This window comes from Alosa pseudoharengus, unplaced genomic scaffold (genome assembly GCF_046254945.1).
Source record: "Alosa pseudoharengus isolate Yale_2024_CS ecotype anadromous, Long Island Sound unplaced genomic scaffold, YU_APseudo_1.1 YU_APseudo_1.1_scf_1, whole genome shotgun sequence".
NCBI lineage: Eukaryota > Metazoa > Chordata > Actinopteri > Clupeiformes > Clupeidae > Alosa > Alosa pseudoharengus.
The window spans coordinates 22,405,097-22,420,375 of NW_027468564.1; the positions used below are offsets into that span (position 1 = coordinate 22,405,097).

Genomic DNA, 15,279 nt, shown 5'->3' on the forward strand with positions numbered 1-15,279 from the left:
ACTGAAACCTGTTTGTGACTAGTACAGTATAGGGCTGTCACTTTACGTTCGAAAATCGATTGCACAATCGATTGGACCAAACAACACAAGTTTCGAAAACTAAAATAGGGAATCGATTTTAACCAAATATGTACACTATTAATTTTAAACAAATTAAACAAATAAAAAAGATAGATGTAACAAAATTCACAAACAAGAATATTTATATATAACAAGAATATTTATATATAAAAGAATTCCGAAGTGCAGTAAGCATTGCGAAAGCTAAGAAGAAAATTCCCACCAATTTTACGCACCGGAAACAGCTGTTTCAATCAGCTGCTGTGCTGCTCGTGTTTTGCCAAAAAATGGAGGACGACGCGATCAACCTGTGCGACATGTAGAGAGACGAGTGATAGGCCCTTGAGGAGTTCGATGTGGAAGTTCTTCGGATTTTTGGTATATCAAACTATGGAGAAGAACAAAGTGGTAGGCTATGCAAACTGTGCAATCGAGTTCTACTTAGGCGAAATTTGTTTGACATTTTTTATCGTAAATACAGACACAGCTATGTTGAAGCCTGCAGTCATGTTTGTCACTGATGTAATCCCTGCTGAAAAATACAGCTAGAAACCAGCTTATGCTGGTAGCTGGTTTTAGCTGATATTAGCTGGTCTTTGCTGGTTTTCTTCCAGCTCTTGCTGGTCTTTGCTGGTGTAGCTGGTTGGGCCACCAGCTGGATATGCTGGCTTGACCATCTGAGGAAGCTGGTCATGCTGGTGTAACCAGCCTGTCTTGTGGGATACAACTGGTGCAAGATGGTCATGCTTGTGACCAGCATGTCAAGCTGGTCATGCTGGTTTGCTAGAATGACCAACATAAGCTGGCATGGCCAGTTAAACCAGCGCTATAGACCATCAACACCAGCTAAAATGACCAGCTTGAGGTGGTACGACAAGCAAAACCAGCTGAATTACCATTATAAGCTGGGAAAACCAGCTGAAAGTATGTTTTCGCAAGAGTTTTGCTGGTCTAACAGGTCAACCATCATAGGGTGGTCAAACAAGCTGGTTAACAAGCTGGTCAACCAGCAAACCACCTTTAGCTGGTCAGGCTGGTTTTTTCAGCAGGGATGGCAGTCCACTCGGCTTATTGTTTTTCGAGAATGTTGCACTCCTGTTTGTCATTGTGCACAAAACTTCACGCCAATAAATCATCAGAAATATTGCTGGCTTGCGTCTACAAGCGCCTCTTTACGTTCGTCCTAATGCCTGTTAGTTGTTTGTGGATTGGCCTATATTTGGCGTTGAGACTTATGAGACGTATGGGAAATGTATTGAGACTTATGAGATGTATGGGAAATGTATTGAGACGTATGGGAAATGTATTGAGACGTATGGGATATGAGACGTATGGGAAATGTATTGAGACGTATGAGACGTATGGGAAATGTATTGAGACATATGGGAAATGTATTGAGACTTATGAGACGTATGGGAAATGTATTGAGACTTATGAGACGTATGGGAAATGTATTGAGACTTATGGGATATGAGACGTATGGGAAATGTATTGAGAAGTATGAGATGTAAGGGAAATGTATTGAGACATATGGGAAATGTATTGAGATGTATGAGACATATGGGAAATGTATTGAGACGTATGGGAAATGTATTGAGACTTATGAGACATATGGGAAATGTATTAAGACGTATGGGAAATGTATTGAGACTTATGAGACGTATGGGAAATGTATTGAGACTTATGAGACGTATGGGAAATGTATTGAGACTTATGGGATATGTATTGAGACGTATGGGATATGGGAAATGTATTGAGACGTATGGGATATGTATTGAGACGTATGGGATAGGGAATATGAGACGTATGGGATATGTATTTAGACGTATGGGATATGAGACGTATGGGATATGTATTGAGACGTATGGGAAATGTATTGAGACGTATGGGATATGCATTGAGATGTATGGGATATGTATTGAGACGTATGGGATATGGGAAATGTATTGAGACGTATGGGATATGTATTGAGACGTATGGGAAATGTATCGAGACGTATGGGAAATGTATTGAGACTTATGGGATATGAGACGTATGGGAAATGTATTGAGATGTATGGGATATGTATTGAGACGTATGGGAAATGTATTGAGACGTATGGGAAATGTATCGAGACGTATGAGACGTATGGGAAATGTATTGAGACTTATGAGATATGAGACGTATGGGAAATGTATTGATACGTATGAGACGTATGGGAAATGTATTGAGACGTATGGGAAATGTATCGAGACGTATGAGACGTATGGGAAATGTATTGAGACGTATGAGACGTATGGGAAATGTATTGAGACGTATGGGAAATTTATTTAGACGTATGGGAAATGTATTGAGACGTATGGGAAATGTATTGAGAAGTATGGGATATGTATTGGTGAATCTTTACATAAGTAAATAACAATCTTATGGTAATCTTGTTATTTACTGTTTACTGTTTATTGTTTTGTTGATCATTTGTTTGTTTGGTTCTGTCTCGTTGCAGAGGGAGGTTCCCCCGGTCTCGTCCAGTCCTCGTCCAGCAGAGCAGGTTACCCAGGTTACCCAGGTAACCCAGCCCAGAGGGGAGGGAGAGGGGGAGGGGGAGGCCAGGCTCAGACGGAGGGGTGGAGAGGGGGAGGAGAGAGGGAGAGGAGGAGAGGGAGAGGAGAGAGGGAGAGGAGGAGAGGGAGAGGAGAGACAGAAAGGGAGAGACACTGAGAGCAGAGAGAGAGGGAGAGGAGGAGAAGGAGAAGAGAAAGGGAGAGAGAGAGGAAGAAGAGGAGAAGGAGAAGAGAGAGGGAGAGGGAGAGGAGGAGAAGGAGAAGAGAGAGGGAGAGGGAGAGGAGGAGAAGGAGAAGAGAGAGGGAGAGGAGGAGAAGGAGAAGAGAGAGGCAGAGGGGGAGAGGGAGAGGAGAGAGGGAGAGATAAAGTCCAGAGGAATGGGTTAGTCATGAGGCAGGGATCGCAGCTGACCTCTGACCCCTCCTGCCTCCTCACGCCGCCCCACACACCCCTCTACCCGGACGCAGGGCCCACCACACACACCGCCGTCTTCTCCAGCACACACACCTACACGCCACCTCAACATGCCAGTCTCCACGACGACGCACAAACAAACGGCCTCGCTGAAGGAAGTGAGAAGGGACACGTCTGCATCACAGCCTCCAGAGCCAATGGCATCATCACCAACGGTGTAGAAGGTGTGTGTGTGTGTGTGTGTGTGTGTGTGTGTGTGTGTTTGTGTGTGTGTTTGTATATCTGTGTGTGTGTGCATGTGTATATATGCAGGGGTTAAATGTGTGTGTTCATGTGTATATATGCAGGGGTTAAATGTGTGTGTTCATGTGTATATATGCAGGGGTTAAATGTGTGTGTGTGTGTGTGTATATATGCAGGGGTTAAATTGGGCTGAGGCTCTCTGGGGCTCTGCCCCGGCACATAGGCCTGCTCTTTGTGTCCGGATGTTCCTGCTTGCAGTCAGTTGGCTACTAGAAATATGTCTAAGTGATGCTTTTTAAAACATGATATTTCTGACAACAAATGAAAGATTTTTGGAATGGCATGTCTATTTTGTCTCGGCGGAGCTGAGATGAGAACAATTGGAACATGGCCATATTCTTATTCAGCTATAATCTCATTGTCAGTCGACCATCGCACGCCACTCGCGCATGCATTCTGAACACAAGTGCAAGATAGGCTGGCACAAAAAGGTAACCAGAACAACAGAATCTGAACAACCAGAACAACAGAATCAGAATCAGAACAACAGAATCAGAATCGGAACAACCAGAACAACAGAATCAGAACAACAGAATCAGAATCAAAACAACCAGAACAACAGAATCAGAACAACCAGAACAACAGAATCAGAACAACCAGAACATCAGAATTAGAACAACCAAAACAACAGAATCCTCATCCAATTAGTTTATCCCCTCGAAAGAATTACTAAAATATGACAGTTATTTTAGACTAGTTTGTACTGGCCGGCCATTTATTTTAATTAGCCTAATTTCACAGACCTGTTGCAGGGACATTTCCCTACACTTTTTTCCAGGGTGCATCTGCGAACAACTGCTGGCCTGAATGCAATGCTATGAATTATGACTAAATCTCAATGAAATAAGCAAGACTAGGTTGACTGTGATTTTTCTCAGGAGATATTTTGAGCATTTCACTTGCAGACACTGGACTATCAATGAGATGTATTGAGCGTTTTAATTGCAGACACCGGATTATCAGCAAACTGCCATGAGAACTGCTAACTGGCTACTCTAAACTAGCAATCTATTAAGTCAGCATATTTGTGTTTGATCTTTGTTAATTACAGAAATCAGACTTGCTAGACCTACTTTGAGCTACCAAGCAACCTTTCCACAAGGATAGATTTGATTTTGTTTTTATGAAGTGGACCTCTGTGAGGTGTTTTGAGGTGGTCTTTGTGAGGTGGTCTCTTCTAAATGGTTTACTGATGAAGCATCTTACTTTTCTTGACCTTTTTCACAACATGTGGCACATTGTATGGGTCACTTCTTATATCCTAAGGTATTACAATGTGTAATCAAGTGATGACTGATTAACAGTAATGTAAATGCTAAATGCCCTAATACCTGTTGACAGTCCCGGCATCATGGGGGGGGGGGCTTTGGGGGGCCGGGCCCGACCTGGAAATCATCTGTGCCCGACGTGGACGAGCTTGGCTGCACCAACCAAACCCACTTCCCCAATCCCATGGGACTGACTGCACCAATCCCACTTCCTCAATCCCATGGACTGCACCAACCAACCACACTTCCCCAATCCCATGGACTGCACCAACCCCACTCCCCCAATCCCATGGACTGCACCAACCAATCCCACTTCCCCAATCCCATGAACTGCACCAACCAACCCCACTCCCCCAATCCCATAGGCCTGACTGCACCAACCCCACTTCCCTAATCCCATGGGCTGCACCAACCAACCAACCCCACTTCCCCAATATCATGGGCCTGACTGCACCAACCCCACTCCCCCAATCCCATGGACTGCACCAACCAACCCCACTCCCCCAATCCCATGGGCCTGACTGCACCAACCAACCCCACTCCCCCAATCCCATGGACTGCACCAACCAACCACACTCCCCCAATCCCATGGGCCTGACTGCACCAACCAACCCCACTCCCCAAAACCATGGGCCTGACTGCACCAACCAACCAGTCCCCCAATCCCATGGGCCTGACTGCAACCAACCCCACTTCCCCAATCTGCACCAACCAACCCCACTCCCCCAATCCCATGGACTGCACCAACCAACCCCACTCCCCCAATCCCATGGGCTGCACCAACCAACCCCACATCCCCAATCCCATGGACTGCACCAACCAACTCCACTTCCCCAATCCCATGGACTGCACCAACCAACCCCACTTCCCCAATCCCATGAACTGCACCAAACAACCCCACTTCCCCAATCCCATGAACTGCACCAACCAACCACACTCCCCCAATCCCATGGGCTGCACCAACCAACCAACCCCACTTCCCCAATCCCATGGGCCTGACTGCACCAACCAACCCCACTTCCCCAATCCCATGGACTGCACCAACCAACCCCACTTCCCCAATCCCATGGACTGCACCAACCAACCCCACTTCCCCAATCCCATGGACTGCACCAACCAACTCTACTTCCCCAATCCCATGGACTGCACCAACCAACCCCACTTCCCCAATCTCATGGGCCTGACTGCACCAACCAACCCCACTCCCCCAATCCCATGGGCTGCACCAACCAACCCCACTTCCCCAATCCCATGGACTGCACCAACCAACTCCACTTCCCCAATCCCATGAACTGCACCAAACAACCCCACTTCCCCAATCCCATGAACTGCACCAACCAACCACACTTCCCCAATCTCATGGGCCTGACTGCACCAACCCCACTCCCCCAATCCCATGGGCTGCACCAACCAACCAACCCCACTTCCCCAATCCCATGGGCCTGACTGCACCAACCAACCCCACTTCCCCAATCCCATGGACTGCACCAACCAACTCCACTTCCCCAATCCCATGGACTGCACCAACCAACCCCACTTCCCCAATCTCATGGGCCTGACTGCACCAACCCCACTTCCCCAATCCCATGGGCCTGACTGCACCAACCAACCCCACTCCCCCAATCCCATGGACTGCACCAACCAACCCCACTCCCCCAATCCCATGGGCCTGACTGCACCAACCCCACTCCCCCAATCCCATGGGCTGCACCAACCAACCAACCCCACTTCCCCAATCCCATGGGCCTGACTGCACCAACCAACCCCACTTCCCCAATCCCATGGACTGCACCAACCAACCCCACTTCCCCAACCCTATGGACTGCACCAACCAACCCCACTCCCCCAATCCCATGGGCCTGACTGCACCAACCCCACTCCCCCAATCCCATGGGCTGCACCAACCAACCAACCCCACTTCCCCAATCCCATGGGCCTGACTGCACCAACCAACCCCACTTCCCCAATCCCATGGACTGCACCAACCAACCCCACTTCCCCAATCCCATGGACTGCACCAACCAACCACACTTCCCCAATCCCATGAACTGCACCAACCAACTCCACTTCCCCAATCCCATGGACTGCACCAACCAACCCCACTTCCCCAATCCCATGGACTGCACCAACCAACCCCACTTCCCCAATCCCATGAACTGCACCAACCAACCCCACTTCCCCAATCCCATGGACTGCACCAACCAACCCCACTTCCCCAATCCCATGGGCCTGACTGCACCTCACTTCCCCAATCCCATGGACTGCTTCAAAGCTCATCACGTTTATTGAGAGGAGGTTTTAGTGGTGCAGTTTAGGCTAGCCTACTTCACTTCTGCACTAACCCCTGTCATTCGATGACAAATATGGTTTATCGGCACGTAGGTAGGCTATGTCTCATATTGTAGTTAGTAGAAGTAGGCCTAGTAGTTTCTGGGTTTGTTTGATAGCGTTAACCTTTACTCTATTTTCTTCTGACCTAGTCGGAGAACATAGGGGAGCTTCATGTTACCCCTCCAGGGACAATTTTATCCGTAACTTCAGGGCTATAACTCCCTTCCCTCTATCTGAACGTTGATAGCAAATGAACAAGGATTTCGGTTTTATCTGCGGATTTATTTTTTGCATTATTTTGAATATTACTCGCTTCAGTCTCAACAGTCTACTTTCTCCACACGCATCTCAGTTCTAACACACGTCCCCTCTCACTGTCTCTCCCCATCCCTGCGCACGGAGCTCTCTGAGCTGCCCCATGTTACAACAATAGGTTACCCCAAACATCTACATTTTCATATTTACAACAATAGGTTACCCCAAACATCTACATTTTCATATTAGAATGTATTGTCAAATGTAAGCTTTTAATTACTGTCTGTATACGGAGCCTAGTTATAGGCCACACTTCAGTCATTTTGGCACTAGATATCTGTTTCAACTTAGTTGTTGTAACCCCAGTGTCTACCGGGATCAATTTAAGTTTCCTCAACAGTGATCAATGCCCCCCTTGGATCAATTTAAGTTTCCTCAACAGTGATCAATGCCCCCCTTGGATCAATTTAAGTTTCCTCAACAGTGATCAATGCCCCCCTTGGATCAATTTAAATTCCCTCAACAGTGATCAATGCCCCCCTTGGATCAATTTAAATTTCCTCAACAGTGATCAATGCCCCCCTTGGATCAATTTAAGTTTCCTCAACAGTGATCAATGCCCCCCTTGGATCAATTTAAATTCCCTCAACAGTGATCAATGCCCCCCTTGGATCAATTTAAGTTTCCTCAACAGTGATCAATGCCCCCCTTGGATCAATTTAAATTCCCTCAACAGTGATCAATGCCCCCCTTGGATCAATTTAAATTCCCTCAACAGTGATCAATGCCCCCCTTGGATCAATTTAAGTTTCCTCAACAGTGATCAATGCCCCCCTTGGATCAATTTAAATTCCCTCAACAGTGATCAATGCCCCCTTTGGATCAATTTAAGTTTCCTCAACAGTGATCAATGCCCCCCTTGGATCAATTTAAATTCCCTCAACAGTGATCAATGCCCCCCTTGGATCAATTTAAGTTTCCTCAACAGTGATCAATGCCCCCCTTGGATCAATTTAAATTCCCTCAACAGTGATCAATGCCCCCCTTGGATCAATTTAAATTCCCTCAATTTAAATTCCCTCAACAGTGATCAATGCCCCCCTTGGATCAATTTAAATTCCCTCAACAGTGATCAATGCCCCCCTTGGATCAATTTAAGTTTCCTCAACAGTGATCAATGCCCCCCTTGGATCAATTTAAATTCCCTCAACAGTGATCAATGCCCCCTTTGGATCAATTTAAGTTTCCTCAACAGTGATCAATGCCCCCCTTGGATCAATTTAAATTCCCTCAACAGTGATCAATGCCCCCCTTGGATCAATTTAAGTTTCCTCAACAGTGATCAATGCCCCCCTTGGATCAATTTAAATTCCCTCAACAGTGATCAATGCCCCCCTTGGATCAATTTAAATTCCCTCAATTTAAATTCCCTCAACAGTGATCAATGCCCCCCTTGGATCAATTTAAATTCCCTCAACAGTGATCAATGCCCCCCTTGGAAAAATGTAATGCCCGTCCGTGAATTTGTGTCTGCTGCCGGGTCTGCCGGTTGATACTACAACAATGCAAAGTATCGGCTCTTAACCCTGCTGCCAGGTCTGCCGGTTGATACTACAACAATGCAAAGTATCGGCTCTTAACCCTGCCGCCGGGTCTGCCGGTTGATACTACAACAATGCAAAGTATCGGCTCTTAACCCTGCTGCCAGGTCTGCCGGTTGATACTACAACAATGCAGTAGTATCGGCTCTTAACCCTGCAGTTTCGCACATATTATTTTAGACTTGATTTCTCCATTTCTTTGCACAAAACTCTTCAGAAAGTGCCATTTAATGGTTTATTTTGCAAAAAAAATTCCCTGCATACCCCCTAGGGAGTGTGTGTGTGTGTGTGTGTGTGCGTGTGTGTGTCTTTAGGCTCCCTGGGTGGGTTCCCTTTCCCTGTTCCCAGTAGTCGTAGTAACAGCGTGTGTGCGTGTGTGTGTGTGTGTATGTGTGTGTGTTTATGTGTGTGTGTGTGTGTGTGTGTGTGTGTGTGTGTCTTTAGGCTCCCTGGGTGGGTTCCCTTTCCCTGTTCCCAGTAGTCGTAGTAACAGCGTGTGTGTGTGTGCGTGTGTGTGTGTCTATAGGCTCCCTGGGTGGGTTCCCTTTCCCTGTTCCTGGTTGCCGCGGTAACAGCGTGTGTTCCGTGTTTGTAGTGGAGCTGGAGAAGGGACCCTACGGGCTGGGCATGGGTCTGATCGACGGCCTGGTGAGTACTCACACACACACTCATGCACACACACACACATACACACATAACCCTACGGGCTTGGCATGGGTCTGATCGACGGCCTGGTGAGTACACACACACACACTCATGCACACACACACATAACCCTACGGGCTGGGCATGGGTCTGATCGACGGCCTGGTGAGTACACACACACACACTCATGCACATACACACATACACACTCATGCACACACACTCATGCACACACACACATAACCCTACGGGCTGGGCATGGGTCTGATCGACGGCCTGGTGAGTACACACACACACACTCATGCACACACACACACATACACACTCACTCATGCACACACACACATAACCCTACGGGCTTGGCATGGGTTTGATCGACGGCCTGGTGAGTACACACACACACTCACACACACATAGATCTGAGAATGTACCTGCGACTACTGATAGTGTGTGTGTGTGTGTGTGTGTGTTAGCACACGGAGTTGAAGGCTCCAGGAATCTATGTGCGGACGTTAATCCCAGACGGCCCTGCAGCTTCAGATGGTCGCCTCCGAATCGGAGATCGCATCCTAGCCGTTAACGGAGCCAGCCTTATAGGAGCGGATTACCAGAGGTACACACACACACACGCACACACATACACACACACACACACACACACACGCCATCGGGGGACCACAGATGAAAAAAGTCTGGATTGCCGTGGGAGTAACAGAAGCCTTCATGAGGCATTTAAACGGCCGAGGGGTAACAGAAGCCTTCAATAGGCACTTAAACGGCCGAGGGGTAACAGAAGCCTTCATGGGGCACTTAAACGGCTGAGGGGTAACAGAAGCCTTCATGAGGCACTTAAGTAAACGGCGGAGGGGTAACAGAAGCCTTCATGAGGCACTTAAACGACCGACCGGTAACAGAAGCCTTCATGAGGCACTTAAGTAAACGGCTGAGGGGTAACAGAAGCCTTCATGAGGGCACTTAAGTAAACGGCCGAGGGGTAAAAGAAGCCTTTATGGGGGACTTAAACGGCCGATGGGTAACAGAACTTACAGTATAGCATATAATGATAATAATGCCATTTTGTGGTGCGGTGGATCTCATCTTATTGTGTGTGTGTGTGTGTTGTTCTTTAGTGTGGTGGATCTCATCTTATTGTGTGTGTGTTTGTGTGTGTTTGTGTGTGTGTGTGTGTTGTTTCTCAGTGCGGTGGATCTCATCTTATTGTGTGTGTGTGTGTTGTTTTTTAGTGCGGTGGATCTCATCTTATTGTGTGTGTGTGTTTGTGTGTGTGTGTGTTGTTTTTTAGTGCGGTGGATCTCATCTTATTGTGTGTGTGTGTTGTTCTTTAGTGTGGTGGATCTCATCTTATTGTGTGTGTGTTTGTGTGTGTGTGTGTGTGTGTGTTGTTCTTTAGTTTGGTGGATTTCATCTTATTGTGTGTGTGTGTGTGTTGTTTTTTAGTGCGGTGGATCTCATCCGACTGGGCGGTGGACGTCTGCGACTCCTCATCGCTAAATCTGATGTGGAGATTTCAGCCAAAATCAGCGCCTCTTCCTGCTGACCTGCACATGGACACACACACACACACACACACACACACACACATGCAACTACACACACACACACACACACATGCAAATACAGAGCGCATGCACACAAACACATACAAACATGTACAGATGAAATCATACATGTATAGACCACACACACACACACATGTATAGACCACACACACATACACATGTATAGACCACACAAACACACACATGTACAGACCACACACACAGTATGTACAGACACAAACACACACACACTCAGACCAAACACGTACACATACACCCTTCCACACATGCCTTATGTTCAGGTTACAGGCCTCTGACTTGTAGTTGCACTGACACACACACACACACACACACACACAATAGAGAAATGCACAGTGCTGTGATAACGTGTTATTTGTTTTGTAAATAAAATGAACCTCAATGTGTGTAAAGGACACATATGTAGCCGTTTAAGGAGGCTTCAGCCATTTCATAGCATTTCAGAGTGCACACCAGAATACAATGGAATACTTAAACAATCTCTTCATACCTCATGCATCAATCTTATCACACACACAAACACACATCATAGATATAATCTGCATCTTATACTTCATACCTCATGCATCAATCTTGTTGCAATCTTAACCCTAGGAAATACTCCTAATATCCCTTACAGTCCCTAATACTCCTAATACCCCTTACCCCTTACAGACCCTAATACTCCTAATATCCCTTACAGCCCCTAATACCCCTTACAGACCCTTAAACCATACTCACCCCTTACAGACCTTAATACTCCTAATACCCCTAAAACCCCCTAATACCCCTTACAGACCCTTAAACCATACTCACCCCTTACTCTGAAACCATACTCTCCCCTTACACTGAAATAATATTTTCCATGTTCTTAAAACTATTCTGACCCCTTGCTCTAAAACCATACTGACTCCATACTCCTCACAACCATTTTTCTGAAACCATACTTACTCCTTTTTCTTAAACATACTAACTCCATACTCTAAAACCATACTTACCCATTTTTCTGAAACCATACTTACTCCTTTTTCTTAAACATACTAACTCCATACTCTAAAACCATACTTACCCCTTTTTCTGAAACCATACTTACTCCTTTTTCTTAAACATACTGACTCCATACTCTAAAACCATACTTACCCCTTTTTCTGAAACCATACTTACTCTAAAACAATACCTACCCCTTTTTCTGAAACCATACTTACTGCTTTTTCTTAAACCATACTGACTCTATACTCTAAAACCATACTTACCCCTTTTTCTGAAACCATACTTACTCTAAAACCATACTTACCCCTTTTTCTGAAACCATACTTACTCCTTTTTCTTAAACATACTGACTCCATACTCTAAAACCATACTTACCCCTTTTTCTGAAACCATACTTACTCTAAAACAATACCTACCCCTTTTTCTGAAACCATACTTACTGCTTTTTCTTAAACCATACTGACTCTATACTCTAAAACCATACTTACCCCTTTTTCTGAAACCATACTTACTCTAAAACCATACTTACCCCTTTTCCTAAAATCATACTTACCGTTTTTTTTCTGAAATCATACTTGCTCCTTTTTCTTAAACCATGTTTGCCCCTTTTTCTTCAATCATATGTATCCTTTTTTCTGAAACTATACTTAATTCTTATTCTAACAACATACTTAATTCTTATTCTAAACACTAAGCAATGATGGTGTAGTGCAGGTGCTTAACCCAAGTTGTACTCTTGAGCAAGGCACTTAACCCAAGTTGTACTCTTGAGTAAGGCACTTAACCCAAGTTGCTCTGTCCCTGTGATTAATTGACATTTGTTAGTCGCTTTGAACAAACCATGCCACTCACATCACATCAAAAAGCACAATCACATGTTTGGACTCTTTGCTGTCCATGCTCCTTTTCCATTCATAATCTGCTCTCTCATAATCTGCTCTCTCATAAATCCACACTCCTTTTCCATTCATAATCTGCTCTCTCATAATCTGCTCTCTCATAAATCCAAACTATCTCTATTCTCATCATATTCCTATACTGTCAAGTCAAGATGTCCAGATTTTCAGAGTAAACATTCATCTGTCTTAGAGGGTCACACATATTCACACTTTTCAAAGTGATTTCTCTTTCTACAAGGTTTTGATGTAGAACTGGGGTGGAATGTCATATCTGTCTTCCTGACATTTTTAAACAATGATTGTTAATAACTAAAAGAACTTCTGCAAGAATGGCTGACTGAACATTTTTCAACTCAAGATTGTTATTAATAATTAAAAGTATCTTCTGCAAATGTGGCTGATGTCTTTCTTGGATCACTGTGGAGGAGATTTTATAATTCATCAATTTCAATTTATTGTGCTTATAGAGCGCAAAAACATTACACATGTATCATGGTGCTTTACAGTGTTAGACAATCAGAAAAAAAGACAAGAAAGGAAGAAAAGACAAGAGGGCCCATGGGTAACAGGGTCGAGGAAAAACTCCTTAGAATTGGAGATACATATAGGAAGAAACCTCGAGCAGATCAACGACTCAAGGGCCTGACCCATCTGCCTAGGGTCAAATACAGGACAGTAAGGTCTGTTTACATGATAAATGAATATGATAGTCAGGTGTAGAGAATAGGACATGGTGTTTAAAGCCACCTTAGGTGAAAGTTACAAGAGGTGTGATGATTACGTATCCGGTATGATAATGCATTAATCATAATTTAGTGACAGAAAGTTCAAATAGTCCAGCGTTGGAATTGTCCAGGGCCAGGAATCCAGGCAGAGTTGTCATAGGCAGGTGATGGGTCGCTAGGCTGTATGGGCCAGGAATCCAGATAGGGGGACAGTAATAGGGCAGTCAAGGATGGAGGAGGGCCAAGCACACGGAGGGCTGATGACTGGTGATGATATACCTCACAAGTGAGGTAAGGGGGAAGAAAGACAGATGTAGAGTGGGTTAGTATTACTGAAAATCAAAATGGTTAATGTCAATAAATTGTTACAGTAAACCATAGTGAGAATAGGCAAGAGAGGGAGAGTTGAGAGAGAGAGAGAAGGGGAGAAAAGAGGGGGGGGGTTGTACGGCATGACACATGAAAAGTTCATGACAGCACTATGCTATAGCAGCATAACTAAGGCATGGTGAGGGGTAGTCGACACCAGCGCAGGTATGGTCAGGGGTGCCAGTCACACTCAGAAGGGTGGTCCATTCCAAAAATCCCTGAGGTGGGTGAAGTTTCACACCACACCATACCCAACACTGGGAGGCAGTAAAGAGGTATGTTTTAAGTCTAGACTTAAAAATAGGGACGGTGCCTGCTAGTCGAATTGAGGAAGGGAGATTATTCCAGAGGAGGGGTGCGCAATAGCTGAGAGCTCTGCCTCCTACTGTACTTTTTGAGTTTCTTGGAATTAATATAATAATGTGATAATTCATCTAGCAACTTCTCAAGCATAGGACCTCAGTCTGTTATGTTAATCACATCTCCTCAGCCATCACCCTGAACACTGGTGTACCACAGGAATGTGTGCTGAGTCCTCTCCTTTACTCCCTCTTCACCTATGACTGCACACCTGTACATGGCTCTAACACCATTGTCAATTTTGCAGACGACACTACAGTGATTGGTCTCATCAGCAACAATGATGAGACAGCCTACAGGGAGGAGGTCCAGCACCTAACATTGTGGTGCACTGACAACAATTTAAATTCAATTAAACATTTTCAATTTAATTTCACTTATAGAGCGCCAAAACATTACACATGTCTCATGGCGCTTTACAGAGTGTTAAAGGAATTATCCGGAGTAAAATGCACTTTAGATCGATTTACGGATGATTGGGGGTACATACGTTGAGTTGACATCAAAATCATGTCATTCGGATGTGTTTTGAGAAAGTTCGATTGTACCGTTTTCACTCAAAACTCGTAGCCTGGAAGTAAGAAGGGCATATCAATTTTGCCGCTACAAAACGCTATTTTTATACCTCTTCTACAGTTCCAAACAACATAACACTTATGTGGTAGTGAGTAGAGGGTCCCTAAAGCCAAACCGAAGTATCCCGAGGTCTTTATGTGGTCGGATAGAGAGTCCAGAATGAATTTCATCAAGCCAGTACCTTTCCGGAAATGTTGCCATCTTTGCTGCCATCTTCAGGGGAAAGTCCGTAGGAGTCGATTGCTGAGTGTGTTGTAACACGCTCTGGAAATTCACAATTTCGTCGCCGTTTAAAAAAAAACATAGTCCAGTCCATACAACTTCATTTCAATTTCGAAAGAAATACTGGACTATGTTTTTTAAAA

General features: G+C 45.1%; 1 protein-coding gene across 1 annotated transcript in view; it reads left to right on the plus strand.

Annotated features, from left to right (window-relative positions):
- The window catches only part of radil (Ras association and DIL domains), a 55,490-nt gene extending 44,514 nt beyond the window's left edge, over nt 1–10,976 (plus strand). Inside the window, exons 12-16 of the mRNA XM_076279116.1 lie at nt 2,545–2,605; nt 3,069–3,239; nt 9,300–9,421; nt 9,892–10,031; nt 10,877–10,976. Coding sequence (XP_076135231.1) covers nt 2,545–2,605; nt 3,069–3,239; nt 9,300–9,421; nt 9,892–10,031; nt 10,877–10,976 — 594 coding nt within the window. The remainder of the gene's footprint in view (nt 1–2,544; nt 2,606–3,068; nt 3,240–9,299; nt 9,422–9,891; nt 10,032–10,876) is intronic.
- Nucleotides 10,977–15,279: the final 4,303 nt, after the last annotated feature.